Genomic DNA, 26,453 nt, shown 5'->3' with positions numbered 1-26,453 from the left:
CGGTTTCTAATCAGACCTGCATTCGTGACGTCATTACTAATGAAAGTTGTAGTCCCGGAAATCACAAGGAACCGCGACCACACGCGTTTTGGTGACATCGGCATGCAGCACTGAACAACAGACTGAGAGCTCGTGCAAGTGATGGTAATGTAGCAGATGCAAAATGAGTGTTGTGTCTAATGTCCTACATGCTCCCTCAAGCACCAATCTCCTCAGTCCCATACAAGCTGTCCGTTGCTGTTGACGGAGGCCTGCTGTCCTCCGCTCACTACCTTGCCGTTGCTTCGGACCACCTTCTTCTGTGAGGTGGCGTAGATCTGGTTGATCTTCTCCCTACACCGTCAGCACTACCCATAGAAGCTTGCTCACCTCTCCAAGTCTTTCTTGTGCATCGCCAGGCGGCGCAAACGGTCAGCCTCCTCGGCCGCCTTCGCCGCCTTCTTGGCCTCAGCCTTCTTTTGATTCTTGCGCTGCAGCTTCGTGAGGCCATCACTAGTGTCGTTGCTGTGCTTGTAAGGCGCAGGCGTTCCACCAATGCTGAGGGACACAGGCTCTAAAGGGCGTCAGTGCACGTTGAGGAAACATCTACTTACTCTTTTTTGCAGCCACAACGTTCCAGCCATCATTCTGGGGCTTGGTAGAAGAACCCTCCGAATCATCCTCGTAGTCATCCCCGAAGGAAGAAACCTTCTGAGATGCAGGCGTGTCGTGCACGATCTTCATCACGCGGGCGATTTGCGGGGCGCGATCCTCAGGCTCCAGCATGCTGGGTATCAGTGAATGGGCTTCTGGGCAACTGCGACTCACTCGTCCACCTTCGTCTTGCGAGGCTTAGGCAGGAGCTTCTCTGCCAACATCTTAGGCTTCTTTGGCTCTTGGGAACCATCTTCTTGCGCAGCTTCAGCGAAAGACTTAGGCTCGTCGGGAACCGGCTCGGGTGCAGGCGACCGCGGTGTGGTTGCGGGTGGGGTGGATTTCGGATCCTTCACTGTCGCTTGCTGCTTCCCTTTATTCTTCTTCTTGCTCTTGTTGTTCTTCGTCTCCGTCTCCGATCCACTAGCCACGGCGATCGGAGCGACATCGTCCGGCACAGCAGACTTGCTCTTCTTCTTGTTATTCTTCTTCTTCTTCTTAGCGGACGAGGTGGCGTCGTTCCCGCTAGCAGTGATGTGTTGATATCCAAACGCGAGTGCGACAAGTAGGGCAGCTCCTACGAGGGCCTCTGTCGAAATATAGGGCATGTTGCGAGGGTCGTGTGGAGAGCAGAATCGATGCTGCCTTGGTTATCGCGGGCAAGATGGAGGTGTGGACGACCTCCACGCCGAAGATGCCGGAATTGCCAAATCGGGTAATTTCCCCGCTTGAGTGGCGTTGCGTGCGTGTCGTCCCTCGTCACTCGGCACTGGCTCGTTCAACTCGCTATCGTCATTGTCAGTTTCCAACTTTGATCTATCTTTCTCATCTTTGTTCCGACCAGCGTTCCGAGTACATCGCATAGACACCAGAAACCAGCTGCTGGTAACACGGGAACGCTTCAATACCCTTGTGAGTGGGTTGAACCGTTTGGTGGAGCTTCGGCGGCCCGTTCTCATGTCGTCGGACGGCCCCATCACACCTCCAACACACCATCGCCGATCAGGAATGCTGACCAGTTCTAGTTCCGAAGATCAGTGAAATAGAGGCGGACCAACATGGATCAGCAACTTATCTCCCTCGTCAACAAGGTGAGTTTCTGTTGGTGTTGCCACCGCTGACGGCCTTAGCTCCAGGACGTTTTCGCGTCCATCGGCGTCCCGAACACGATCGTGAGTTTTAGAATCGCTGCTTACGTGTTATTGCCACAGAGCCTAACAGTCAGGACTTGCCTCAGATTACGGTCATCGGTTCGCAGTCGAGCGGAAAGTCTTCGGTTCTGGAGAACATTGTCGGACGTGACTTCCTCCCTCGAGGATCGGGTATCGTTACCCGTCGACCTCTCGTGCTTCAGCTCATCAACCGACCCGCCACCCACAAGGCCAACGGTGCGAAAGATGAGAAGAAGGACGGCGAGCAGAAGGACGGTGAGGAGGGTGTCGGTGAGTCTGACCAACGTTGTTTGCGCTAACACCCCCTAGTCGACGCTATGGCCAAGACGCGCGTGAACGAGACGAACCCTGACGAGTGGGGAGAGTTCCTGCATCTCCCGGGCCAGAAGTTCTACGACTTTGGAGCCATTCGTGACGAGATTGTGAAGGACACGGAGAAGATCACGGGAAAGAACGCCGGTATCTCGCCGAACCCGATCAACCTCCGCATCTTCTCTCCCAACGTCCTTACTCTTACGCTCGTGGATCTGCCCGGTCTTACCAAAGTCCCCGTCGGCGACCAGCCTCGTGACATCGAGAAGCAGATTCGCGACATGCTCATGCGTTACATCTCCAAGCCCAACGCTATCATCCTCGCCGTTACGGCTGCCAACACTGACCTGGCCAACTCTGACGGTCTCAAGCTCGCTCGTGAAGTCGACCCGGAGGGAACCCGTACCATCGGTGTGCTCACCAAGGTCGACCTGATGGACCAGGGAACCGATGTTGTTGACATTCTCGCCGGTCGCGTCATTCCTCTTCGTCTTGGTTACGTCCCTGTTGTGAACCGTGGCCAGCGCGACATCGACACCTCCAAGTCGATCGCCTCGGCTCTCGAGAATGAGAAGAAGTTCTTCGAGAACCACCCCAGCTACGCCTCCAAGGCTCAGTACTGCGGTACCCCTTGGCTCGCTCGCAAGCTCAACATCATCCTCATGCACCACATCCGCAACACGCTGCCCGACATTAAGGCGCGCATCTCATCTCAGCTCAGCAAGTACTCGGCTGAGCTCGACGCTTTGGGTGGCCCCATGGGCGAGACCAACCCAGGGTCTGTCGTGCTGTCGACCATCACCGACTTCTGCACAGAGTTCCAGCGCTCCATTGACGGTGACACCAACGACCTCTCGCTGAACGAGCTTTCTGGAGGTGCCCGTATCTCCTACGTCTACCATGAGCTCTACAACCACGGTGTCAAGAGCATCGACCCCTTTGACCAGGTGAAGGACGGAGATATCCGAACGATCCTCTACAATTCGAGCGGTTCGACTCCTTCGCTCTTCGTTGGAACCGCCGCCTTCGAGGTTATCGTGAAGCAGCAGATCCGCCGTCTCGAGGACCCCTCATTGCGATGTGTCGCCCTCGTCTACGACGAGCTCATCCGTATCCTTGGCCAGCTGTTGGCCAAGACGGCCGCTTTCAAGCGGTACCCCGAGCTCAAGGACCGCTTCAACTCGGTCGTCATCAACTACTTCAAAACCTGTATGGGTCCCACTAACAAGCTCGTTACCGACATGGTTGCTATGCAGGCCTGCTACATCAACACCACCCACCCCGACTTCCTGAATGGCCACAAGGCCATGGCCATTGTTCAGGAGCGCCTGAATGCCAACAAGCCTCCCGAGAAGGTCGACCCTAAGAAGCCCAAGGATCTCGGCGACCTTGAGACGAAGAGGGACGACTCGTTCTTTGGTTCCTTCTTCAACAAGGACAAGGCGAAGCGCAAGGGTGCGGCGGCGATGGAGGCTCCTCCCCCCATCATTAAGCCTGTCAACCAGCTCTCCGACCGCGAGCTTATGGAGACGGAGGTTATCAAGCTGTGAGTTCAGCCGATCTTTATCGTGCAAAACTGACCGACAGCCTTATCAAGTCGTACTTCAACGTCATCCAGCGTGAAATGATCGACATGGTGCCCAAGGCGATTTCTCTGAACCTCGTCAACCACTGCAAGGAGACGCTCCAGCAGCACCTCCTCATGAACCTCTACCAGCCGAATGTCATCGAGGAGATTCTCAAGGAGAGCCCCGACATTGTCAGCAGGAGACGTGAGCTAGTCAAGCTCACCAAGGCTCTCCAGCGGGCCGAGGAGATTGTCGCCACTGTTTAAGATGCGTAGTAGCTCATGACGTACTGGGCCTTCGCAGTACATACACACATATTTTGGAGCTTGCGTGTCTATAGATTTTTATGGATCGATCGATGCATGTTAGGTAGTAATTGTCACGAGTAGAGAATGAATTTCGTTCCCGCATGCAAGCTGGGGACAGCCGGCAGAGCAAACGGCGGCGATTCTGCAGAAAGGAGAGCTGAAATAATGATGAGATGTCATCGACTATGTGACAGCTATCTGGTATGTGGGTGCTACAGAGAGTATGAATCTAAGTATGTACTGCTGTCTACGCGTCTTCCTTCGTTCCGCTCTACTTGGCCTCGATCTCAGGCAGACTGCCTTCGAGCGCCTGGCCTGCGAACAGGCGGCTGAGCGGGGTCATGGTCGTGAGTGCCATCTCGACGACCTTTTCTATTCTGCCCTTGAGCTCCTCGTTGTCGCAGTCGACCTTCATGCTGATGAGGTCGACGACGGCATCGACGCCATCCACATTCACCTTCATCTGGAGGTACTCATCGTTGTCTGGGTCCATCGACGGCTCGGTGACGTGCCCAAAGTGCGCTTCGAGGAACATGCGCAGCGTCTCGAAGTCATGCGACGACTTGCCTGGGGCGTGGTCGTGGTGCGCGTGCGGGTGGGGGTTTGTCGTCACTGAAACATTAGTTGAGGCCAAGTACAGTACAACTCACTCTTGACGGTGGCGGGACTGGCGTCGATGCCGAGTAGAACGACAAGCGCACTGTCGGCAATCATGTCATTAGACGTGTTCGAGACCCATTGCATCTGGATCTCGGTGTCGCTCATGCGCACAACGCGGACGGCGTTCATGATCTGGTGTTAGCTAGGAAAATGGAGTTGGCAGCTTACCGTCAACTGGTCTCTTCCCTCCTCATCCTGGCTCTCCTCGACTTCGCCATACATGCCCTCGAGGTGCCACCGGACGACCATAAAGTCGACGCCGATGGGCAGGCTCTGCCTCTGCACAATCGTGCTCGTCGACAGACCCGTAAAGTCCTTCAAGTCCTTCGGGTCGAGGAGAGTGTACGAGAAGTCCTTGCTGACGAGGAGACCGCGGACCTCCGCACCGTGTGTCGGGCGCTCCTCGGCCAGCGTTCCGATTGCCTTCGCAACACGCTCGGTGCGGAAGTTGAGCACGAGCGGCTCAAGATTTTTCGGCGTGTGGATGTTGATCTCCTGTCCTCGCGTGGCGTACTGGTCGCGGAGCGCTGCACGGAGACGGCCCATCTGCGACGCCTCGCCGTGCACAAGCACGACGTGCTGCGCGCCAATCTCCTGAATGAATTTGGAGTTCTGCGCGTAGTCGACGTGTGCGCCGAACGAGATCTCCTTGACTGTACACCGGCGGGGAATGCTGCGCCCACCGCGGAGAGACTCGATGTGATCCGGCTCGCCTAGCAATGTGCGCGCCATGGTGCCCTCGATCGAGTAACCAGTAACAATGACGCCGTTCTTCGGGTCCGGAGCCCATTCCTCCAGCAGTTCACGCGACAGACCGAACGACATGAACTGCGCGGACGCCATCACGACACACGGCTGTTTGTGGTCCAGTCGCTTCGGGTCCTTCAGCCACTTAACGTACTTGAAGTCGAACGGGTTGTCTCGTCGCGCGAATCGCGACCGAATATTCGCGTTCATCGTGTGCACATACTTTTTGTACACTCGCATTCCGCGCTGGAACAATCCAGACGCAAAGTAGATTGGTACACCTTGCAGCTCGGGGTGGTCGTTCCAGTAGTCGTCCAGCAGCAACGCAAGCTCTTGTCCATTGCCGAACGACGGGATCGGCATCAACACCTTGCCGCCTCTTCGCACAATGTTCGACACAAGTGCTGATGTCAGTTGCGTTGCTCGGCTAATCAACTCACTTGTAAACTGCTCCTCCTTGTCCTTTCTGTCCGGTAGCGTGTGCACACCGAACGTGCTCTCGCAAATCATAACGTCCGGCTTCACGGGCGGGACCTCAGCAATGACAAGATGCCGGTCCTCTTCTCGCGAGTAGTCTCCGGTGTAGAGCACCTTCAGTCCCGCGATCTCGATGAGAAACATAGAAGCTCCCAACACATGGCCAGCGTGGTACGGTGTGAAGCGTAGTCCTCCAGAGATGTTGATGTCCTGGTGGTAATCGACCGCGATCGTGTTCTCCCAGCTTGCCTGGACATCGGCCTCGTTATACAGCCGTCCAGCAGCTTCGGCATTCTGGTCACTGGTCGTTAGCTGTTTCCACAGCAGCTGGAGCTCACTTGATGCGGACGGTGTCCATCATCGTCAGTCCGTAAATGGCACGCGTCGCGTGCGTCATGTACACCTTGCCGTTTCCGTCCCGGAAGTTCGTCTGATGTCAGCTCCCAGCACAATACCATTAATCGCACCTTCTCCATAATGTACGGCAGCGCCGCCGCGTGGTCGACATGGAAACTGACTGTTAGCTAGGGTGTTCCAAGGGCGAGCCTCGCTCCGTTCCTCACTGTGTGATCAAGATGGCGTCCACGGTGCTCCAGTCAAGCTCGTCGATGAAGGGCAAGCCTCCAAGGCCAGGGTAGGCGGGATGCAGGCCAGCGTCGCAAACAATTGTCTTGCCTCGATGTTGAATGACGCAGCATGACCGTCCGACCTCCTGTCCGGCGCCGAGCATGGTGACGCTTAGTGACGGAGCATCGCCCTCGGGGTCGGCGATGACCTGCACGGGTGCTGGCGCTTGCCGTCTCCGACGATGGTGCGACATGGTGAAAGGGGATGGGGAGGTGACAGGAAGCAAGGTCGGGTCTGATGTCAGATGATATTTCGACGCCTCAAGGCAACTGCATGCCAAGTTCAATTGTTGCCGTTTCCTAACTTTTACCCCACGGTACCCAGTAACTCGCCGACAGCGTCTCCTGTCGTCATTCACTTCATCTTCCCTTCATCCCTCCTCTTGTGTCTCTCAGTGTTCCGCATCCATACATCGGTTCCCAACAGATACCCTTCCTTTAGATAACACCCGTTGGTCTGATCTTTCAACTGTTCAGCCGTTCGACAGTCAGCCCAGCAGTCCGCCGACAGCCGCCTTTCCCCACACACTCTCGACCTCCACTCTTTGAACTCATTAGCCCAACATGGCGACGCCGCGGTCCCACGGCGCTGCGACGCCCACCACATCCTACAGCGCGACCTCCGTCCCGCCAGAGAGCACCCTCCCAAGCGAGCAGGCTGGGTAAGTGGATGGTTGCGGTTACACGGACCTTCTGAGCTTCCCTGGGCATCATCGGCTGACGACAAGTGAGGACTTTGCGAGCGGCCTGGCCAACTACGTCTTCAACACTGGCTTCTGCGGTCAGCAGTGGGCCGATGTTCAGCTCCTGTTCTTCAACACCTCTGTGAAGCTGCACAGGCGTGAGTGCGCTGCACTGGGCTTCGAGGGCCACCCAGCTGACCTCAGTCATCCTCGCCCGTTCTCCGTACCTGGCTCACCTGCTCATGAACTCCTCGCCGGGCTCGACTCTGCAGCTTCAGTTCATGGACGAGAACATCACCCAGGAGGTAAGCTATTATGGCATTGAGGTTAAGCTCACGCACAGGCTGTCTTCATTGCTATCCAGGACTTGTACAGTGCGTCACCTTTGAAACGGATCGCCGACCTTGATCACACCGAGCTAACTACAGGCCCCGCGAATGATCTCGTGACTCCTTCCAACGCCCGCGCTGTTCTCGCTACGGCGTACCTGTTTGGCTCCCCGGCTCTGGTGCAGAGGGCGTATGCCGTATGCTCTTCGTCGCTCTCGGCGGACAACGTTGCGCAGTACGTCAACTGGCTCGATCAACGGATACCGAACTCGGCGAACGGTTTCTCGGCCGACTACGGCGAGTACTCGCAGCGTCTTCGCAGCGACATTACCAACTTCCTCATCCGCACACTTCCGGCCAGCGTTGGTGCGAACCGCCAGCCTCTCATTGACGCGTACGCCGCGCTTCCGTACGAGCTGTTCAAGTCGTGCGTCGAGAGCCCCGACCTCCCGATCGAGGCCATGCAGGAGCGCTTCCAGTTCGCGAAGAAGGTTGTCGCCGCACGCAAGAAGGGCGCCGCCGCGAGCGGCATGGAGGAGAGCGTCGTCCTCGCTGTCAAGGATGACGGTGACGGAATGGGCGTGCACGTCACGCGCAAGCCGAAACGCGCCCGCCAGCTCTGGAAGGTCGAGGGGTAAGCAGAGGCCCGGTTGAGAGTCGGGGTGTTTCGAATTGCCCATCGCGCGAGTAACGTAACGTTATCTGCATATCTCATACACCATCACTCCATACTAGCGCTGTGCCAGCCGTGCTCGATTGGGAGCGGTTGGGCCGCGTAAAAGTAATTAGAAACAGACAGTCCGGTGCAGGTGGGAGGGAGCTCGTGACATCTCCGTGTAAGCATCTTTGCCTGGGTATCTGCATATCTGCGTACATCTGCTTGCGTACATCTGCTATACATCTGTGTGAAAAGGGATCTTCTACCAATTAACATCTACCACTACTCCGTGCGCTCTCATCTTGAAGTCGTACCCGCATGAAGCTAGTGGAAAGTCATGCCGAGGATGCGGTCGTAGTCATCGATGACGGTGTCGTACGTCTTTGCGAGCGCCTCCTTGCGCTCCTCTGGCGTCATCTGGCAGAGCATTTCCTGTCTGTCAGTTTCACGTCAGGTGCACTAACTCACGTAGTTGAACCGGTACAACCGCGCCTTGACCTGCAGGCGGTAGGCTCGGACCTTCGCCGCATCCTTGCGGTCAAGCTGACGCAGGAGGAGCATTTCAAGCAATCGGTCGAACTGGCGCTGCGCATGTAAGCTTTTTGTCTCTGAGCACGAACAGCTTGCGGACTGCCAGCTGAGCTTCACTCACCTGCGCAATCTTGTACTTCTTCCGCAGTCCCGCCTCCCACTTGGCACGCTCCGCTCGACTGTTGTCTCCGACGCCCTCGAGGAACTTCGGATCCTCCGGCACACCCTGCTCGACAAGGAATCGCAGATCGTTGCGGTCACGCAGATCCTCGAATGCCTCGGCGGGGTCCTCGACCGTGAGTTCGGCGACACCCTCGCGTCCGAGCATATGCTTGAAGAGGGCCGAGTAAAGGCGTGAGCCGTGGCCGAGGTGCTGATACGGCGGGAGAATGACGAACTGGCTCAGGCGCAGGCGAACCTGGTCCGGGAAGCACCAGAACGGGTACAGCGACGTGTAGCCGACGAAGTGGTACGTCTCGATATCAGTATCGGGTCGTCGGCGCTTCTCGAACCTAGGCGTCAGCTCTGTAAGACGAATACGAACTCACAATGTCACAAACTCCCACGCCTCCTCGTCCTCCTGAATGTAACTTCCGCCCTCAATGAACAGCAGGATGAAGATCTGCATACGTCGATGGTATTCGCGAAATCCCGGCGTGTCCCAAGTGGTCTGATGTCAGCTATCTGTATCCCGCCCTATAGCTTACCTTGAACATTTCGTATGAGACAGCGTGATCCGCATCAGCTGCCGGTCCCTCCCCGTTCGCCTTTCCCTTCCCCTTGCTGCTCGCAGCACGTAGCGTGTAGCTCCCGATCAGCTCTCCCATCGGCTTGAAGCTCTTTGCATCCTCCTCAACCGTCTGCTCGAAAGCGACAGCGCTCTTCGTGTAGTCTGCCGGCAGAAACTTGAAGAGCTCGCCCTCGACGTCATCGGCAGGGGTCGCCTCGTCCTCAATCTTTTCGTCGTAAGTGATCTGGAGGAACTGCTTGAGCGAGCCGGAAGCAAAGTGGAGTTTGATGTCGAGTCCCTTGTAGCCAAAGATCTTCTCCTGGTCACCAAAAATGGGATACGTGAAGTCCGGGTGGAAGGGCTCGATCACAACGCGATCCTCGCCGTGCAGCTGCTCGGCATCTTCCTCAGCTCGAACTGGCGTTAGCTGGAGCTTCTGTCAGTAAAAGCTTACCGAGCTGAAGGTTCAGAGCCTCATTGGAGTTAGTGACCCAGGCTTCGTCGTTGTCAGCCATGGTGGATGGATGGATGGGGCTGGAATGATGCAATCGCAATGTTGTGGTCGCGACGCGTTCCAACTTCATGAGCTGCGGCCGGAGGCATCCCGCCACATTCCACTCCTGGTAGGCAGGTTCCGCGTGGCTTTGCTTCCGTCGCCGCCGTTCATGGCTGACTTCACGGTGATGCAACTGACCAAGCCAGGTCCACAACAAAACGTCCTAGGTCTGCGAAATCTTGCCATAGCCATCGACGGCACTGAGACTCCAGCTCTCGCCTCAGACCGCTGACATAGGATCTCAGCTGCCAATTTTAACTACCGCTATGCCGCCCTCGCCCCCGACGTCGCCGCCAGCTGCCAAGCGAGCAAAGCTCGACGCGGAGCCCCCAGCAACCCTCAGTTCACCGGCACAGCCTAACGGCCAGCAGAGAGCGGAGAGGGATGTCCCATCCGATAGCGAGAGTGAGGATGAGCCGGAGGAGGCTATTCCGGATGAGGAGGAGGATTTGAGGCATCGTGACATGTACCTCGATACTGTGAGTGGCTGCTGCTTGCCTCCCGCAACTTGGCTAACAACAGGTATCCCGGGCTAATCTGGACTTTGACTTCGAGCGGCTATGCTCTAAGTCTTTGTCGAACATCAATGTTTACTGCTGTCTTGTTTGCGGCAAGTACTTCCAGGGACGTGGGCGAGGATCGTGGGCGTACCGCCATGCTGTCGGCGAGAACCACCGCGTCTGGCTCAACCTAGCGACCGAGAAGTTCTACGTTCTGCCGGAAGGATACCTTGTCAGCGACCCAAGCTTGAACGATATCCTGCACGTTTTGAACCCTCGGTTTGAGGCTGCATCGCTGGCCGGACTTTCAGACCTACGACCGCCGAGCCTGACGCTCGAGAAGAGGGAGTACCTGCCAGGCTACGTGGGCCTGAATAACATGAAGGCGAACGACTACTTGAACGTGATCACGCAGATGCTCCTGCATGTCCCACCGATTCGCAATTTCTTCCTGAACCCGAATACGCCGCAGCTGCAGGAGTCGGCGCGGCCGACGGAGCTCGTCTCGCGGTTGGCGGCCCTGACACGTCGTCTCTGGAACCCTCGCCTGTTCAAGGCGCAGGTGTCCCCGCACGAGTTCTTCCACGAGGTCACGAAGCGCAGTAACGGGAAGTTTACGACGATTGAGCAGGGCGACCCGGTCGAGTTCCTAGGCTGGCTCATCAACACGCTCCACCGCGGCCTCGGCGGAACGAGGAAGCGCAACTCATCCGTTATCTACACGACGTTCCAGGGCAAGGTGCAGATTGAGACACAAAAAATCATCACGCACAAGGACTATGCGCGTCCTGTGTTTGAGGAGTCACGAGGTAAGCTCACATGCTACGGGGCGACGAGCTGACCAACAACAGACATTGAGCGCATGTCGTCACCCTTCCTCTTCCTCGCGCTCGACCTGCCTGCGACGCCGTTGTTCCAGGACGCGAACGAGAAGAAGATCATCCCACAGGTTTCCCTCGCATCGATCCTGGCCAAGTTTGACGGCAAGACGACGCAGGAGTTCGGCCCGACACTGAAGCGCCACCACCTGCAGGCACTCCCACCATACCTGATTCTGCACATCAAGCGCTTCACGAAGAACAACTTCGTCGAGGAGAAGAACCCGACAATTGTCAACTTCCCCATGCGCGGCGTCGACATGCAGCCGTACGTCGACCCGAAGCCGAGCGACCCCATCATGGCGTGCTACGACCTTCTCAGCAACGTCGTGCTCGAGAGCACGATGGCGAGCACAAAGGCTTCGGGCAAGCCGGACCCCAGCGACGACTCGACTGTGGCGTGGAAGATCTTCCAGCGCGCCGGACGGGGAGGAGGCGAGTCCGAGCGGTGGTATGAGATGCAGGACCTGCGCGTTGAGGACGTACGGAGGGAGATGGTGCCCCTCGGTGAGACGGTCATTCAGGTCTGGGAGCGGCGTGATCTCTCCACGCCGGCGAAGAGGGCGTAGGGAGTGATGGGTAGAGGGAGCAGACACCTCCTCTGTACGACTAGAGATTATATAGAGCATGCATCATACTTGAGCTCATACAAATGACGAATGTCCATATTACCCAGCTTTGAAAGCTATAAAGTTACTACACAGAGAGAAAAACGGAAGAACAGGACACGGCCGTCCTCGCGCTAACACCCGACACCTAGCACCGACACCTCTCATCTCACAACCTCGTCTCGCCCCTCATCGCACCTTCTCGAAGGCAAAGGCCATGTAGATGTCTGGACTGTCAGCTATAATCGCGACAAAAAAAGCTGTGTACTCACTCGCAGCCTCCCACTGGTCGTCGTCCATGGCACTCTCGCCATCCTGGTTCACGACTCCCATGCGGGTGAGGAGCTGAGAAAACTCCCTATCATTCTGCTCCTCCTGGAGTACGTCGTTGAACGTCTTACAGTAGATGAGCTCGAGACCGTACTCGCGCGCGAGGTTGACGAAATTGTCCCAGTCGACAACGTACTCGGGCACGTCCTCGACAGCATCCTGCAAGTAGAAGCGGTACCGGTGGCCGTACACGCCCTTGTGCTGCTTCTCGTCGAAGGCGATCTCATAGCACTTGTTGCCGAAGCGCAACTCGTCGCCGTCAGGGATCTCTTCGAGGCGGCTCAGCAGCTGCTCCGCGTTAGGGATAGTACCGATGAAGACACCGCCAGGTCTCAGATACCGCGATACGTTCTCGATCATCATCCGCGCCTTGGACGCCGTTTCGAACGCATAGTGCATGCAGAACTGCATCGACACGTTGTCGTACAGGTTCGCGCGCTTGAGGCCGCTGGGGAGAATCTCGGAAATCGGGTTCTGCGGGTTAGCTACGACGGAAGATTCAAGCTAGAATGCAACACTCACGGAGAAACAATCGAAGGGGTAGAAGTGCGCCTCGAACTTGTTACCTCGCATCGTATTGTAGCGATCCCGAGCCTGGTCCATGGACGTCTCGGCGATATCCATGGCGACATACAAGTCGATGCGCGCCTGCTTCCACTTGTTCAGGTCGCCACCCTTGCCGGCGCCCAGATCTAAGACCTTGGCGCCGGGTCGGCCGCGCTCGCGATACGCAAACTTGCCAATGAGCACAGACTTGATCCAGTTGTTGAACTTCTTCAAGCCAATGATCGGAGAAAATTCACGGTGCTCCACTCCGACTTCTGGCCGCGCATTGTAGTGCGAAGCAACCTCGGCTGCATTGCCCGTGTAGTCCTGTCGTCTCCGTTGCACAGCACGGTCGTCCACGGGCTCCATATCCTTTGACGACCGCTTCTGCGGTACTGTCTCTGGTCGGCTCGTGGCGCTGGCCGTCGACCCACGGCGCGATAGGGTGCGAGGGCCCCGCCTCTGCCGAGGCGTCGATGGAGCTGCCCCGTTGCGGGCTGGGCGCTGACCAGGACGGTGCTGATCGGCGCTTGCGACGTAAGGGGTTGTTGCCCGCAGCCTCTGTCCGCAGTCGTTGGAGCTCGTCTTGCGTGATCGGTTGTCGAATCGTCCTGGAACTCGAGGGGTGCCTTGGCTCGTATGGCGTGCGGGCGGGCGGCGGCGGCGGTGACCTCCGGCCGTTCGATGCGTTGGAAGGCGACGGGGGCACCTCTTCGCTCGCGCGGCGGGAATGATTCGGTTCCGGTGACCAGGTTGTGGGCGGTGGCGGACGCGATGTCGATGTTCCGGAGTTACTCCTGCTACCGCGCGGTTGTGGGCGCTCGCTGGGAAGCCCAATGTGGTGCGATCCAGGCGACGCAGACATGCTAGGAGAGCGAAGGGGCGCACTGTGACTGGTAGGTGTGGTAAGTTCGTGTCGGATCGGCTCAGACGGAGGCGGCATGGAACGCGAGGAAACGTCAAAGGAAGATCGTCGCGACGAAGGGCGATCTCCAAAGGCGGGTGGGAGGTCGTAGTGGCCCGTGGACACGGCGGACGATGGCGAACTCAGCCGGGCTTCAGGCATCAAGGGCGACCGCTGCGTGCTAACGCGCGACAGAGAACCTGGATGCAGGCCGACGGTGGGGGAGGAAAGGCGAGGACTGGAAGCGGTAGGTTCGTGGTGATGAACAGAAGACGAGGAGGATGTTCGTCGGTTGATCGTGGGAGTGTCGTTGAGGAGCTTTGACAAGTGTGGGCGTGCCGCCTGCCCGTGCTCTTCGTAGTCTGACGAAGCCGCTGTCAGGTCACTACCGCGTCTTGATGGTCCGGGAGCATCGTCATTAAGTAATGAGCGCATCCCAGGTCCACTCAACGGACGAACTCCCGGGGATGGCTCTGGTGAATAAGAGGGTTGTTGGGTCGACGCCTGTGGCGACTCCCACAACGAGGGCCGCCTCTGAATGGCCGGGGAGGGGATGTCGCAGTCTCTGACCGGATCGTAAACCATTGTAGTTGCGATGCCGAGTCGGCAGAAAGTCGGGAAAGATAATAGAAAAGTTGATTTTACGTTGACGCGTCGCCACGAGACTCAGGAAAGGGCAGGCGAGGGAATGAAGGGATCCGGTTCTATTGTCGTTCAAATTACGCAAAAGCCATGCCAAACGAAGACCATGGCTTTCCGGTTCGTGCGTTCGTGTCTTTAGTAGTTGTTGGGAAAAGACGTGTAAGGATGGCGAGGAGTGAATGAAGGATTGATCGAAGTGGACTGCTACACACGCGCGATCAGCTAACGAACGACTCAAGTAAAACCGCCAAATATGGAGGATTTGCTTCCGTTCGAGCCCCGCGACCATATGGGACATGAACTTGGGTTTGACGTAGTTGGCCGATCCCAACGACAATACCCCCTCGATCCACTCTCTCGACCTCGCTTCTCACCTCACAGCCCACCGACAATGGTAGCGGCATCTGCAAACCCGGAGGAGGCTGGCCCCTCGCGAACGCGGGCCCCGGACTCTTGGCGCCCCGAGAAGTATTTGGAGCCGAACCACCCGGATAATGAAGAGGTCCTGGAGCAGGCTGCGTACCAGGCTGCGGTGACGAGACCGCCAGGCGATGCGCGCGCCAACCGCAAGTACAAGCCTAGAAGAACAGTCGACTACATGGGAGGTGTCCAGAAATGGCGCATGGTATGTATTGCTTGCTGCTTGCTTGCGCCGATGCCGCAGGCGGTGTTGCCTCATCAGACTGACGACAACAGTTGGGCAAGATCAAGGGTATGAGAGACTACATGCCGCCGATACACCCCAATCCAAGCGATATCATCAACGTAAGCTGACGTGGTTGCTTGGTTTAGCTGACGATCTCAGCTCCTTCCGCCAGCTGCACACATTAGAGATACGTCGACGTCCATCTGTGACTACTTTGTTCACACCTCGATCAACAAGGAGCGCTCTCCGACTCGAGTAGTGAAGGTAAGTTGTCCAACGCCAACGCGATTAGTTCTAACTGTCTTCAGTGGACGCCAGATGCTCGTCGTCTTCTCACGGGCAATGACAAGGGCCAGTTCACGCTGTGGAACGGTGCCTCGTTCAACTACGAGTCGATTACGCAGGTGCACGACGACTCGATCCGTGCAATGTCGTACTCGCACAACGGCCAAGCTCTGGTCTCGACGGACAAGTCGGGCTGGATCAAGTACTTCACCCCGCACCTGACGAACATCCACGGCTTCCAGGGACATCGTGAGGCTTGTCACGGTGTTGCGTGGTCGCCGAATAACGAGTGGTTCGTGACTGGCGGCGACGATGGTCTCGTTAAGATCTGGAACTACCGAGCGGCGGAGACGGAGCGCGAGCTGTCGGGGCACGGATGGGATGTGCGCTGCGTGGACTGGCATCCTACGAAGGGTCTGGTCGTGTCGGGCTCGAAGGACATGCTCGTCAAGTTCTGGGACCCGCGGACGGGCAAGGACCTCTCGACGCTCCATTCGCACAAGGCAGTCATTAACGCGTGCACTTGGAACCCGGACGGCAACATTGTCGCGACCGCTGGCGGAGACAACGTCATCCGCCTCTTCGACATTCGCACTTTCCGCGAGCTCGAGTCCATGAAGGGTCACACGAAGGAGGTCAACTGTCTCGAGTGGCACCCGATCCACCACTCGCTCCTGTGCTCGGGCGACGCAGCGGGCAGCATAGCGTACTGGTCGCTGCAGGCGCCGGACCCTTCGAAGCCTGTCACGATGATGGAGAATGCGCACGACGACGCCGTGTTCTCGGTCTCCTTCCACCCCCTCGGCCACATTCTTTGCTCGGGCAGCAAGGACTTTACGGCGCGGTTCTGGTGCCGCGCCCGTCCGGCCGGAGGTCACGAGACGGACAAGTATCACTTGGGAGAGGAGGGCGCGATGCGTGCCGAACAGGCCCAGGCGACGAGCAAGTGGCCGGGTCTTCCCCCGCCTGGCGAGTCGCTTCCCGGTCTGCCGGGTCTCGGTGCGCCGCCGGCGAAGAACAGCCCGACGCCGTCGCGCACCGTCACGCCGTCCGGCCCCCCGGGTCTCGGCGGACCACCAGGACTGGGCGAGCTGCCCGGCCTGGGGCGTGCGCCGACGTCCTCGGAGCCAGGACGGAGACAGTGGGGTCCGAACGCTGCTGGTGGTGGCGGCGGCGGCGCCGGCCCGGACCGGGGCAACTTTGGCCGCGACCGCGGCGACCGCGACGACGGCTACGGGCAGCGAGGAGGTCGCAACAACTTCGGCCGCGGTAACGACGGAGGCCGGGACTTTGGCCGTGGCGGAGACCAGGGCGGGCGCGACTTTGGCCGGAACCGTGATCGCGACGCGGACCCGTATGGCGGACGCAGCCGGACGCAGCCGCCGCGACCTCGATCGTCAAGGCGGAGGCGGCGGAGGAGGAGGTGGCTTCGGCGGACCTGGTACTGGAGCCAACGCCGGCGCAGGTGGCGGGCCAGGAGGGTACGGCGCGTATCCCCCCGCTCCGGCTGGATATGGCAACGGTCCGAACGCGCAGAACGGCTACGGACGACAGCAAGGTGGATACGGCGCTGGTCCTGGCGGTGGCCAGGGTCCTCCCGGTGGCTATGGACAGCAGGGAGGACAGGGGGGATACCAGCAAGGCGGGCAGGGAGGTTATGGCCAAGGAGGCCAGGGCGGATATCAGCAGGGAGGCGGCGGTGGATACGGGCAGGGAGGGGGCAGCCGGGGGGCAGCCGGTACGGCGGCCGGCGGTAGAGGCAGTCTAGAGGGAACAATGCATAGTAGTGTACAGACAGGGTTAGCTCAGCGGGAAATCTCGTGCTCGGCGAGGAGCTGATTGTCAGTTTCAGAAGCGTCCATCTAACTCACCATATTAGGAATACCGTTCTGGATCGGGTAGATGTGTCCACAGTTGCGGCACGTCATCTTGCCCTCCTCGACGTGAAGCTGGGCGTTAGCTGGACTGCACTACTTAAACAGCTCCCCAGGACAGTCCGTGATGCATGTACCTCCGACACCTCCGTACTCACCTCAAGGAGCACATGGTGCAGCTTCTGGAGCATCTCGTCGTCCCACATCTCGGGCATCTCGTCCGGGAGCGACTCGTCTCCGAGCGAGCGCGCCGTGTCGACAAGAGCGGCCCAGTCGAGTTTCGGCAAGAAGCGGCGAAGGAAGTCATAGTTGGCCTCGGCGGGGCGCACGACGAGCTCGACGTCTGAGAACGCGAGCGGGAAGTTGTTCGTGTTGCAGTTGCCTGGGGTGTCAGCTCGAAGGAAACGGAGTCGCAGCTGAGAGAGGGTGTGATGCGCAGAGAGCGATACTCACGGACATGGCACGCCAGCATGTTGTGCGTGATGAGGCGGACCATCTTGGCTGAGTTCGTATAGATGTCAACAAAGACAGCTAACCTCAAAGCAACTCGCGTCACAGCGCGCTGCGGCAGCAACAACCTCGACGGCGCCAGAAATTTGTGCATTACACCTCGCATTAGGAATTGCATGCTAATCGGCGTCTAATCAAGAGCATGAAACGCGATTACATGGAGGTTCAAGGGCACCCCAACTGACGGCGGGACCAAACCCACACGGCGCATTTTACACGTCACGAGCCGAAATTTTGATAACACCGCCAAATTCGCGACACTCCCACTGGCCGGCGACGGACGACTTGTCGAGACGTCGTGCAGCCTCTGCTCTTTTCTTCACGGACTCACTTTGCCTGCAAACTTCCCTTTTGCTAAGTCGGTTCGTTCCCAACTCTCGACAACAAAACAAAATCAAAAATGGCTTCCAAGGAGGACTTCGACAAGACCGGCGCCCCCGCTGCCAAGGTCCACAAGATCCGCATCACCCTTACCTCGCGCAACGTCAAGAACCTTGAGAAGTGTGAGTAGGACGAGGCGCCGAGCGTCGCGGGCGCGAAGCTGGAGCTGTAGCGAGGATAGGACATGGCATGGCTTGCAAGGGCCTGAGGAGCGGACGGACGTTTGCTGGGTTTCTGTTGCCGCAAACGTCTCGTCTGTGAAATCACTCTCTTGCTCGCCGAACATGGACGACCTCGCTCTCAGGCTGCGATACACTCGACTAGTCAGCTAACAAGCAGTCTCTGGCGACCTCATCAACCGCGCCAAGGACAACAACCTCCGCGTCAAGGGCCCCGTCCGTCTCCCCACCAAGCACCTCAAGCACACCACCCGCAAGTCGCCCTGTGGTGAGGGTTCCAAGACCTGGGACCGCTACGAGATGCGCATCCACAAGCGCCTCATCGACCTCACCTCCACCGCCGAGGTCGTCAAGAAGATCACCTCGATCTCGCTCGAGCCCGGAGTCGAGGTTGAGGTCACCATCGCTGCCTAAGCGTGTTGTTTAGATGCGATTTGGTCTTCCTTGTTATTCGTTTGGGTGCACTTTCGCTTTTACTGATCCACTGACGGCGCGCAGGAGTTTGAAGGAGAAGGCGGGGGTCACAGTTGCATCTAGGGGTCTACGGTTTCTACTGCTTCTTCGCGTCGTGCTTGGAGAGGTAGCGCTTCACACGGTCCGCCTCGCGCATGCCCGAGACGACGGCGCCGGCGACGCTGCCGCGGTTCTCCATCTCGGTGTGCTCGCCCGCGAAACCGAGCTTGCCGTCCCATGTCGGGCGCGAGAGCTCCTTAAAGTCCATGGGGCTGCGCTCGCCGTCGCTGACGGGTGTCGGCGTCGTGGTCGCGCCGAGGGAGAGCGGGTCCGTGAGCCAGTTTGTGATCTCGCTCGCGCGCGGCTCGGGGGCGTCGGGCACGTCGAGGCGCTTCTTGAGGAAGGCGTGGAAGGTCTGCGCGACCTCGGCGGGCGAGACGGAGAGCGCGGCGCGCGCAGGCGTGTCGGACAGGTAAGAGAGGAGCGTGGGCGTTGCGCCGGGCAGGGCGGGGCCGGCGAGGTTTGCTGTGATGATTGTAGACGACTCGAGCACGTCCATGAGCGACTGGCCGCCGGGCGCCTTCGTGGGGAGGAAGATGTAGGACGCAACCTCGTTCGCGCGCGGCCACCACGGCTTGTCGTAGTTCAGCAGCATCTTCTCGAGCACGCCGACGTTGACGCCGCGGACATTGTCCTGGTAGCGCTCGGGGAGGGGCGGGTGGAAGATGCCGAGCTGCTGCCGGAGGACGGCGACCGGGATCGTGCACAGCACAGTCCGCGCCTGGTAGCTGCCCTTGTCGGTCTGCACGGCGACGCCAGACTCCATGTCGCGCACGCCTGTGACGGGCTCGCCGGTCTTGACGACGGCACCGTGCTTCTCGGCGTCCTGGAAGACCTTGCCGACGAGCGCCTCGTAGCCGCCCTCGGGAGCAGCGTCGGAACCAGCGAAGTTGGTGGCACCTTCCCAGCCGGCCCAGCGCAGCGAGGCGCGCTCCAGCTTCAGGCCGAGGGGAACCTCGAGCGTGCGCGCGAAACCCTCGGCGAGAGACTTGTCCTCGACCTTGCCGAGGGGCGAGGCAGAACTGAACAGAGCGTCGGCGAGCGACTCACGGGGTCCCGGGGCGGGGTGAGGCGTGCGGAACGCAGCCTGCGCAGCACCCAGCGCCGAGCCAAGCTGGGCGGCGACCGGCGTCTCGAGCGGGCCGGAGGGGCCGTAGATTGCGGAAGGGGTGGGCTTGGGGAGGTGCGTGGTCTGCTGTTAGCACTACTGTTGCTGCGGGTAAACCGTGCCACATTCGTCTTCCTTGGCCTTCCTGGCTCAACTTCAGCCGCGACGTCGAGCACGGCGTTGTCAGGGGATACTCACGACGCCCATGTCCTTGGCAATCCAACGGGCGGGGTTGCCCTCGTTGTACCGTGGATCCAGGAGCAGCCGAGGTCGATACGGGCGTCACCGGCAGCCCAGGTGCGAGCACGGCCACCGATGCGGTCGCGCGCCTCGAGGACTAACACACTGCGGCCAGCGTGGGCAAGGTCGCGGGCGGCGACAGCGCCGGCCCAGCCAGCTCCGATGATGATGGTGTCGAAGACCTGGGGCATGGTGAATGAGTAGAGTGCAGAAGTCAAGTGAAAGTCGCAGCGACTTGACTTCACACCGACTAGCCGTTCCCCACATCGACCGGCGGCATCTATCGCATCAACCAACCGCCCAAGGCCGCTACCTGCCTATCTTGCCGGATGCCGGAGCCGGGCCGTGGAACCGGACGAGCCAGGGGCCGCCTGATGCCAGCCAGTTGCGCCAGTGCACGGTGGGTGGGCAGATGGGCACGCGGGGCACATGAAACGTGACTGCGGGCAGTGAGTGGACAGAGTGCCACAGCTGATCGGTGATATGACGCTAATATAACGCCGTCAGCCACTCAGGCACGGGAGCATGCTGGTTCATGAGATGCCTGCTGGAACTAGGACAAGTGTGCAATTGCCAATTACCGTTCTGGGTTAGCGTCGACCCTGAAAAGACAGGAAAAGGCTGTGAGGGCTGGCTGCGGTGGACAAGGATCCCGGCACTGGGACGCAAGGAACGCCCAGCGCCCAGCAACGCACATTCCCTTATCCCGCACACCCGCGCGATCACCCACCCACCCATCCACCACTACACCCCCTTCGTCATTGGCTTCCTCACCACACCAAACACCCACTCAACAACCAACTCATCTACTCATTCCTTCCTCTCAACAACACCACAGACCACCCCTCCAACGGCACCGGCAACGGCGTGCACGACCCCCAAACACGCACCACCGTCCGCCCAGCCGACGCGAGCACACCCCCTCGCCCCCGCGCACTCCCCCGAAAAGCGCGTCGGGTCACCCTCGCCACCAGTCACGCGTCGTCAGGACGGGATATTGCAACATTGAACGCATTCCGATCATCGACGTGAACGCGTCTGCCCCCGCACCCGCACCCAAACCCGCACTCCACACTCGTGGCTCCTAACTTATCTCCCGTATCAACAACAACAAACCTCACCCGCCCCTATCACGGCCTTTCAGTCGGTCTTCATCGACTCACACCCCCACCGCCGTTCCACCTCTCGGCGGCAACGAGCGCACACTCTTGCGCCCACGCCGCCGTAGAGCCGAGCCCGCCGTCACTCCACCTTCATCACTAGTCATCACTAGGCCCTGGTCGTCGCGCGACCGGCACCAACTGCATCCTATTCACGACAAGGTTGTACGGCACCATCACCACCCCTCCACCCCGCCGTCAACTACGTCAGTTGAACCCAACCTTTTCTCCCTGCTAGTCACCGCGACGCGTCCGCTCGCCACCATCCGACTAGCCTCCACCACCCACCACCACCCTTCAACCACACCATGACCAAGATTCAACGTCGTGCCCGCGCGGCTGACACCGCCCCGTCAGGCGCCGCTGCGCCCAGTGAGTTTCATCTGCGTTGACTTTGCGCTGACAGCTTCTCAGTCACGGCCGAGACTGGTATCAAGTACACGTGCGACGTGTGCGGTGTCGACGTCACGCACACCGTCCACATTCACTGCGCCGCGAAGGAGTGCGAGGAGGTCGACCTGTGCCCGAACTGCTTCTCAGAAGGAAAGGAGGTCCAGCAGCACAAGGCGTGGCACCCGTACAAGGTCATCGAGCAGCACTCCTACCCGATCTTCACGTCCGACTGGGGAGCCGACGAGGAGCTGCTCCTGATTTCGGGATGCTCGACATACGGACTGGGCAACTGGATTGAGATCGCGGACCACGTCGGCACGCGCACCAAGGAGGAGTGTGAGAAGCATTACCTCGAGGTGTTCCTTGGCGTCGGTGACGGCTCAGAGGCGAAGAAGTGCGCCGATCCAAAGGTCAGTGTCGAGGAGGCCGCGGACAAGTACGAGGTGTATATGCCGCCGATGGACCGAACATTCAACATCGACCCCGACGTCTTCCAGAAGCAGAAGAAGGCGAGGATAGAGGAAATGCGGAAACCGGCTGCGTTACCGTCTGCTTCTGCCATCGCCCCGCTGGTTTCGGCGCCTACGAATCACGAGGTCGGCGGCTTCATGCCTGGTCGTCTCGAGTTTGAGTCTGAGATTGACAACGACGCCGAGCTTGCTGTCAAGGACATGGACTTTGGCCTTGTGTTTAAGTACGGCGGGGACGAGCAGCCCGCGGCCAAGGTCACGCGGCCAGTCGAGGAGGAAGAGGAGGACGAGGAGGGAAGCGAGGAGGGAAGCGAGGAGGGCGAGGACGTCAAGCCCAACGTTGAGGAGGACGTGGACGTCAAGTCTGAGCCATCAGACGATGGCAGTGCTAGCAGCAAGAAGCGCAAGCGCGATGCCGAGGAGCCGGCCCAGGACGTCGAGGATGAGGATGAGCTCGAGATCAAGCTCGCCATGCTCGACATCTACTTCTCCAAGCTCGACAAGCGTGAGATGGTCAAGGACTTCATCTTTGACCGCGCGCTCACCGAGCACAAGAAGATCCAGGCGAACGAGCGCAAGCGGCCAAAGGACGAGCGTGAGCTTGTGCAGCGGTACAAGGTGTTCGCCAAGCTGCAGACTGCGCAAGACTTTGAGACGCTCATCGAGGGTCTCATCTACGAGACGCAGCTGCGCAAGCGCATCGGCGAGCTGCAGGAGTACCGACGGTTCGGCATCACGACGGCGGCCGAGGCGGAGACGTACGAGGCTGCCAAGGCTGCCCGTGCGGGCTATCGCCCGGTGCTGTCTCGCGAGCCGACGGAGATCATGCGCACCGGCGCCCGCGTCAATGCCGGCCAGCACCGTTTCCTGCACGGCACTCCTCCACCAGGTGCCGCCGGTCACGGCGACCGTGGCAGCCGCGACCCGACGCCGCGCGCGCCGGGCCACACGGGACGCAAGCCGCCAGCACCCCTCAACCTCGCGAACGCGGCGTCGCTGGACCTGCTCTCGAGCGAGGAGCAGAACCTGTGCTCGACTCTCCGCGTCCTCCCCAAGCCGTACCTCATGATCAAGGAGACGTACCTGCGCGAGAACGAGCGGCGCAAGGGTCTGCTGAAGCGCCGCGACGCGCGCAAGATGATGAAGATCGACGTGAACAAGTCGGGTCGCATCTTCGACTTCCTCGTCGCCAACGGCATTCTCAAGCTCATGTACGACCCGACGATCAAGGGTCTCGGTCCAGGCAAGGAGGGGCACCACATCGGCGTCCCCATCGACGTGACGACTGGCCGCCCGTTGCCGCAGGCCGCAGCCCAGCCCGTCGTGCAGCAGCAGCCCGCCGCCGCCCCTCCGCCCTCGGTCACGGTGAACGGCGGCGCGTCGTGACCCGTGGCTTGCGCTTAGCTAGCCAGCGCACCAGTATTTCGAAGCGAAACCAGAACCACTCCAGAGAAAGGCAACATGTTGTATCCCACTCGACGATTAGAGCGAAAGCGAAGCCTGAAGTCTCAGAGCGGAGCCGAAGCGTAGACAGCGGCGCGAGGAGCGCGCGTAGCGCGTGCGGCGCAAGGTGTAAGAATGTTAGGAGGAGGAGAGCCGAGGAAGCAGCACAAAAGGAAACAAGGCAGTTTTTTTTGGGTATACGGCCTCAGAACGAGAGGTCGTCTCAGCAGTACTTAGATATGTAAAACGCCCCTCTCTTCCGCTATGAGGCGAGGGGGGCTTAGTAGTTTACGTTTATATGCACAGACATGCAACAACTCCACATGCTTCCAGGCGCAGCGATGAGTGACATCACTTGGTCCTCTCTTCACTGCGATTAGTCTGGTCTGTGGTGGGCATGGAAGGCCGAGAATGCTATCGAGGACGTTCTCCGACGGGGAGGAGTAGAATGTGCCCTCGTCGGTGACCTCCGAGCATGGGACGGGTCGTGGGAAACGTGGAGACTGTGGTTCTAGCAAAGCCGCTCTCTGAAGCTGGGGTGAAGTAGAAAGTGCTTTGGTCGGTCACGTTTGGACACGGGGCCAGTCGTGAGAGACCACGGATTTAGGAAGGCCATTCTCCAGGGCCGCTAGGGCCGGGGTGAGTAGAAAGTACTCTGTCGTCTGCTGAGTGCGAATGGGGCTGGAGCTCGCTGGAGTGGTGGGGACAGTCGTGGGAGACTGTGGATCTAGCGAAGGCTGTCTCCGGGCTTTCATATCGGCGTGAGTGAGAAGTTCTTCATCAGTCCTGTGCACCATTTGTGAGGACCGGCCGCAGTCAGCAGCGCCAGCCCGCCAACGATCAGATCAGCAGACAGTGTCGAACGGTGAGATGACGTGCACGCCCCGGGGATTGAGCAGAGATGAGAAGCTGGGTCAGCATGTGAACATCAAGTCAGCACCTTGCACAAGGGGTCCATGATGTCGCATAATCTTCTACTGCTGGTCGCCCCACAGCGCCGCGGCCCGCTTCGACGGCCGCATGTACGCGATACGCGCGTCGGCGTCGTCCACGGATCTGGCGTTAGCTCGGACAATTCCCCCATTCTTTGTAGCCAGCAGAATGCTTGAGCGTGAGGCCAGTAGAATGAGAAGAGCATCCTGCTTAGGGGTTGCTGAGAGGAGCATGCCTACCATGCCTCGCTGCGCTCGGCCTGCTTGGACGGGTTTACTCACCGGTTCGCCAGCTCGCCACGGTACGTTACGTCCTGGAGCGGCTTGCTCGCCATCGCAACGCCGGGGATGAAGAGAACGAGCGCCAGGAGCGCCTCGAGCGTGATCTGGGGTCAGCCAAAGACACGGGGTGCTTGCAGCTGTGCCAGGCTCCTTCACTTGAGGCCACCGGGGTGCAGTCCAAAAGAGGAGAGACAAGAGGTGTCACAGCGAGAGGGTGAGACCTAACACGGGTTTGGACACTCACGCTCGTCGGTAGAGAGCCTGGTCGGCCGAGAGCCTTCAGAGTGCTCAGGTCTGGTGTTAGCTTCTTTGATGTGAAAACCACAGCTTGAGAGGATCAGAGCGTGTAGTCAAAAGGGGTGCTTTGGCTTCCGCTGTTGACGATCGGCGGGCTGACTTGAGAAGCCGGCAACGCGGCGTTGGTATGAACGACGACAATAACCACCCGCAAGCGAGATCACCCCGAACCAGCATCTGTGCCTTGAACGAGGCCGCGTCTCAACTGGTCAATGGTCTCGATTGACGTGGCTTGATCTCTGGATACGAGATTGTGCACTTGATCTGATCTGGCTCATCCGGCTCAGACGCAGAAACACTCACGCTCATACGCGGAGAAAGCCGCTGTCGTTAGCTTGCACGGAACTAACAGTGAAGCTCACCATGCGCTAGAACGACGCACGCCGTAATCACGAGCAATCGCGCAGACATGTCGACCTGGATGTGAAGGAGGGCGAGGAAGGACGAGGATGACGATGGGTGGCTGCGACTTGGACAGAGGCGTGGTGGAGGTCCACTTGGCCATGTGTGACGCTACCTCCACCGCCGACCGAAGTGTGCCGTTCAACAGGGCAGCCAGGTCTAACCTAGCCCACGCAAAAGATGGAGCTCAAAGGAACAGCTTCCGCTATGTAACTGATGCGTTAAACAAGGCATGATCGGGTAGTAGATGGTGAGGAGAGATGGATCACTTGCATGGAGCATGTAAAACGGAAGATAGACTCAATGAGAAGAGTACGAAGTGGCTTCATCGCAGCCTCGTCGCTCCACAGTCCGTCGGCAGGTCCAACCGTCGCCTTCCCGCAACTTTGCTTCTTGACCGGTTCAAATCGTCTTCGGGTCCCATGTGGACCATGTGCCAGATCTCTGCGCTGACCGCAACGTCCCCGCAAGCGCCTGCGATCCACGGGCTGCGCGATTTTCCAGCTGGAAGAACACCGCCGCTCCGCCGAGCCGGATTATTGAACACCGCTGAGGATCTGAGGAATCATGTTGATCCCTTCCTCTTGGCGCTTATCCCGGCTGCGCTAGCTGCAGGGTCACCAGAATGTCACTGAGTGAGACATTCACTGGTCGCTGCCGACCAACGCAGAAGTTCCGCAACACGCCGCGCTCAACGTCGGAGTCGAGTGGGGTACATGGCTCTGCGGTGGCTTGAGCGCCCCCACTCTCCCTTTAGCGCCTTGCTGGCGCCTCGGCTCATGCGGTCCTGCGCTGCGGTGTGCATGCCCATCTTCACAACGACTACCTCTGTGACCTTTGCAGCCTGCAGATCATGTAGAGGCGTCACGTTGTAGCGTGCAGAAGACGCCTGGGCCGATCATGCGATCGGCGTGCCGTGACCGACCTGGTCGGCGCCCGC

General features: G+C 59.2%; 12 protein-coding genes across 12 annotated transcripts; 6 read left to right on the top strand and 6 right to left on the bottom strand.

The window, feature by feature from the left end:
- Positions 1 to 365: 365 nt before the first annotated feature.
- On the bottom strand, positions 366 to 1,241 carry A1Q1_04235 (uncharacterized protein; the record flags this gene model as incomplete). The annotated part of the gene is made up of 3 exons (XM_014322612.1): positions 366 to 553; positions 594 to 766; positions 808 to 1,241. The coding sequence occupies 3 exons, from the start codon at positions 1,239 to 1,241 to the stop codon at positions 366 to 368; spliced, it is 795 nt and encodes a 264-aa protein (XP_014178087.1).
- A 450-nt stretch (positions 1,242 to 1,691) lies between these two features.
- A1Q1_04234 (vpsA) lies at positions 1,692 to 3,951 on the top strand (the record flags this gene model as incomplete). The annotated part of the gene is made up of 5 exons (XM_014322611.1): positions 1,692 to 1,724; positions 1,770 to 1,805; positions 1,871 to 2,075; positions 2,115 to 3,663; positions 3,705 to 3,951. The coding sequence occupies 5 exons, from the start codon at positions 1,692 to 1,694 to the stop codon at positions 3,949 to 3,951; spliced, it is 2,070 nt and encodes a 689-aa protein (XP_014178086.1).
- Positions 3,952 to 4,264: 313 nt separating this feature from the next.
- A1Q1_04233 (cleavage and polyadenylation specificity factor) lies at positions 4,265 to 6,697 on the bottom strand (the record flags this gene model as incomplete). The annotated part of the gene is made up of 5 exons (XM_014322610.1): positions 4,265 to 4,605; positions 4,644 to 4,737; positions 4,822 to 6,171; positions 6,216 to 6,390; positions 6,441 to 6,697. 5 exons carry the CDS (start codon positions 6,695 to 6,697, stop codon positions 4,265 to 4,267), a joined length of 2,217 nt encoding a protein of 738 aa, XP_014178085.1.
- A 370-nt stretch (positions 6,698 to 7,067) lies between these two features.
- Positions 7,068 to 8,153, top strand: A1Q1_04232 (uncharacterized protein; the record flags this gene model as incomplete). The annotated part of the gene is made up of 4 exons (XM_014322609.1): positions 7,068 to 7,165; positions 7,232 to 7,344; positions 7,391 to 7,491; positions 7,530 to 8,153. 4 exons carry the CDS (start codon positions 7,068 to 7,070, stop codon positions 8,151 to 8,153), a joined length of 936 nt encoding a protein of 311 aa, XP_014178084.1.
- Positions 8,154 to 8,497: 344 nt separating this feature from the next.
- Positions 8,498 to 9,949, bottom strand: A1Q1_04231 (uncharacterized protein; the record flags this gene model as incomplete). The annotated part of the gene is made up of 6 exons (XM_014322608.1): positions 8,498 to 8,590; positions 8,642 to 8,758; positions 8,826 to 9,216; positions 9,265 to 9,326; positions 9,412 to 9,845; positions 9,889 to 9,949. The coding sequence occupies 6 exons, from the start codon at positions 9,947 to 9,949 to the stop codon at positions 8,498 to 8,500; spliced, it is 1,158 nt and encodes a 385-aa protein (XP_014178083.1).
- A 307-nt stretch (positions 9,950 to 10,256) lies between these two features.
- Positions 10,257 to 11,937, top strand: A1Q1_04230 (ubiquitin hydrolase; the record flags this gene model as incomplete). The annotated part of the gene is made up of 3 exons (XM_014322607.1): positions 10,257 to 10,469; positions 10,513 to 11,299; positions 11,342 to 11,937. 3 exons carry the CDS (start codon positions 10,257 to 10,259, stop codon positions 11,935 to 11,937), a joined length of 1,596 nt encoding a protein of 531 aa, XP_014178082.1.
- Positions 11,938 to 12,165: 228 nt separating this feature from the next.
- On the bottom strand, positions 12,166 to 14,341 carry A1Q1_04229 (uncharacterized protein; the record flags this gene model as incomplete). Its single annotated transcript, XM_014322606.1, has 4 exons — positions 12,166 to 12,203; positions 12,249 to 12,780; positions 12,829 to 13,160; positions 13,213 to 14,341. 4 exons carry the CDS (start codon positions 14,339 to 14,341, stop codon positions 12,166 to 12,168), a joined length of 2,031 nt encoding a protein of 676 aa, XP_014178081.1.
- A 310-nt stretch (positions 14,342 to 14,651) lies between these two features.
- A1Q1_04228 (integral subunit of the pre-mRNA cleavage and polyadenylation factor (CPF) complex, Pfs2p) lies at positions 14,652 to 17,168 on the top strand (the record flags this gene model as incomplete). Its single annotated transcript, XM_014322605.1, has 5 exons — positions 14,652 to 15,023; positions 15,095 to 15,163; positions 15,204 to 15,308; positions 15,353 to 16,436; positions 16,699 to 17,168. 5 exons carry the CDS (start codon positions 14,652 to 14,654, stop codon positions 17,166 to 17,168), a joined length of 2,100 nt encoding a protein of 699 aa, XP_014178080.1.
- A 23-nt stretch (positions 17,169 to 17,191) lies between these two features.
- Positions 17,192 to 17,699, bottom strand: A1Q1_04227 (uncharacterized protein; the record flags this gene model as incomplete). The annotated part of the gene is made up of 3 exons (XM_014322604.1): positions 17,192 to 17,299; positions 17,362 to 17,585; positions 17,657 to 17,699. 3 exons carry the CDS (start codon positions 17,697 to 17,699, stop codon positions 17,192 to 17,194), a joined length of 375 nt encoding a protein of 124 aa, XP_014178079.1.
- Positions 17,700 to 18,113: 414 nt separating this feature from the next.
- On the top strand, positions 18,114 to 18,687 carry A1Q1_04226 (ribosomal protein S20; the record flags this gene model as incomplete). The annotated part of the gene is made up of 2 exons (XM_014322603.1): positions 18,114 to 18,216; positions 18,434 to 18,687. The coding sequence occupies 2 exons, from the start codon at positions 18,114 to 18,116 to the stop codon at positions 18,685 to 18,687; spliced, it is 357 nt and encodes a 118-aa protein (XP_014178078.1).
- A 136-nt stretch (positions 18,688 to 18,823) lies between these two features.
- On the bottom strand, positions 18,824 to 20,325 carry A1Q1_04225 (flavin containing amine oxidoreductase; the record flags this gene model as incomplete). The annotated part of the gene is made up of 3 exons (XM_014322602.1): positions 18,824 to 19,960; positions 20,012 to 20,039; positions 20,093 to 20,325. The coding sequence occupies 3 exons, from the start codon at positions 20,323 to 20,325 to the stop codon at positions 18,824 to 18,826; spliced, it is 1,398 nt and encodes a 465-aa protein (XP_014178077.1).
- Positions 20,326 to 21,602: 1,277 nt separating this feature from the next.
- A1Q1_04224 (transcription coactivator) lies at positions 21,603 to 23,543 on the top strand (the record flags this gene model as incomplete). The annotated part of the gene is made up of 2 exons (XM_014322601.1): positions 21,603 to 21,666; positions 21,709 to 23,543. 2 exons carry the CDS (start codon positions 21,603 to 21,605, stop codon positions 23,541 to 23,543), a joined length of 1,899 nt encoding a protein of 632 aa, XP_014178076.1.
- Between the last annotated feature and the right edge of the window lie 2,910 nt (positions 23,544 to 26,453).

This window comes from Trichosporon asahii (genome assembly GCF_000293215.1).
Source record: "Trichosporon asahii var. asahii CBS 2479 unplaced genomic scaffold scaffold00070, whole genome shotgun sequence".
In the NCBI taxonomy this organism is placed as follows: domain Eukaryota; kingdom Fungi; phylum Basidiomycota; class Tremellomycetes; order Trichosporonales; family Trichosporonaceae; genus Trichosporon; species Trichosporon asahii.
This window is presented reverse-complemented; position numbering and strand designations above follow the sequence as displayed.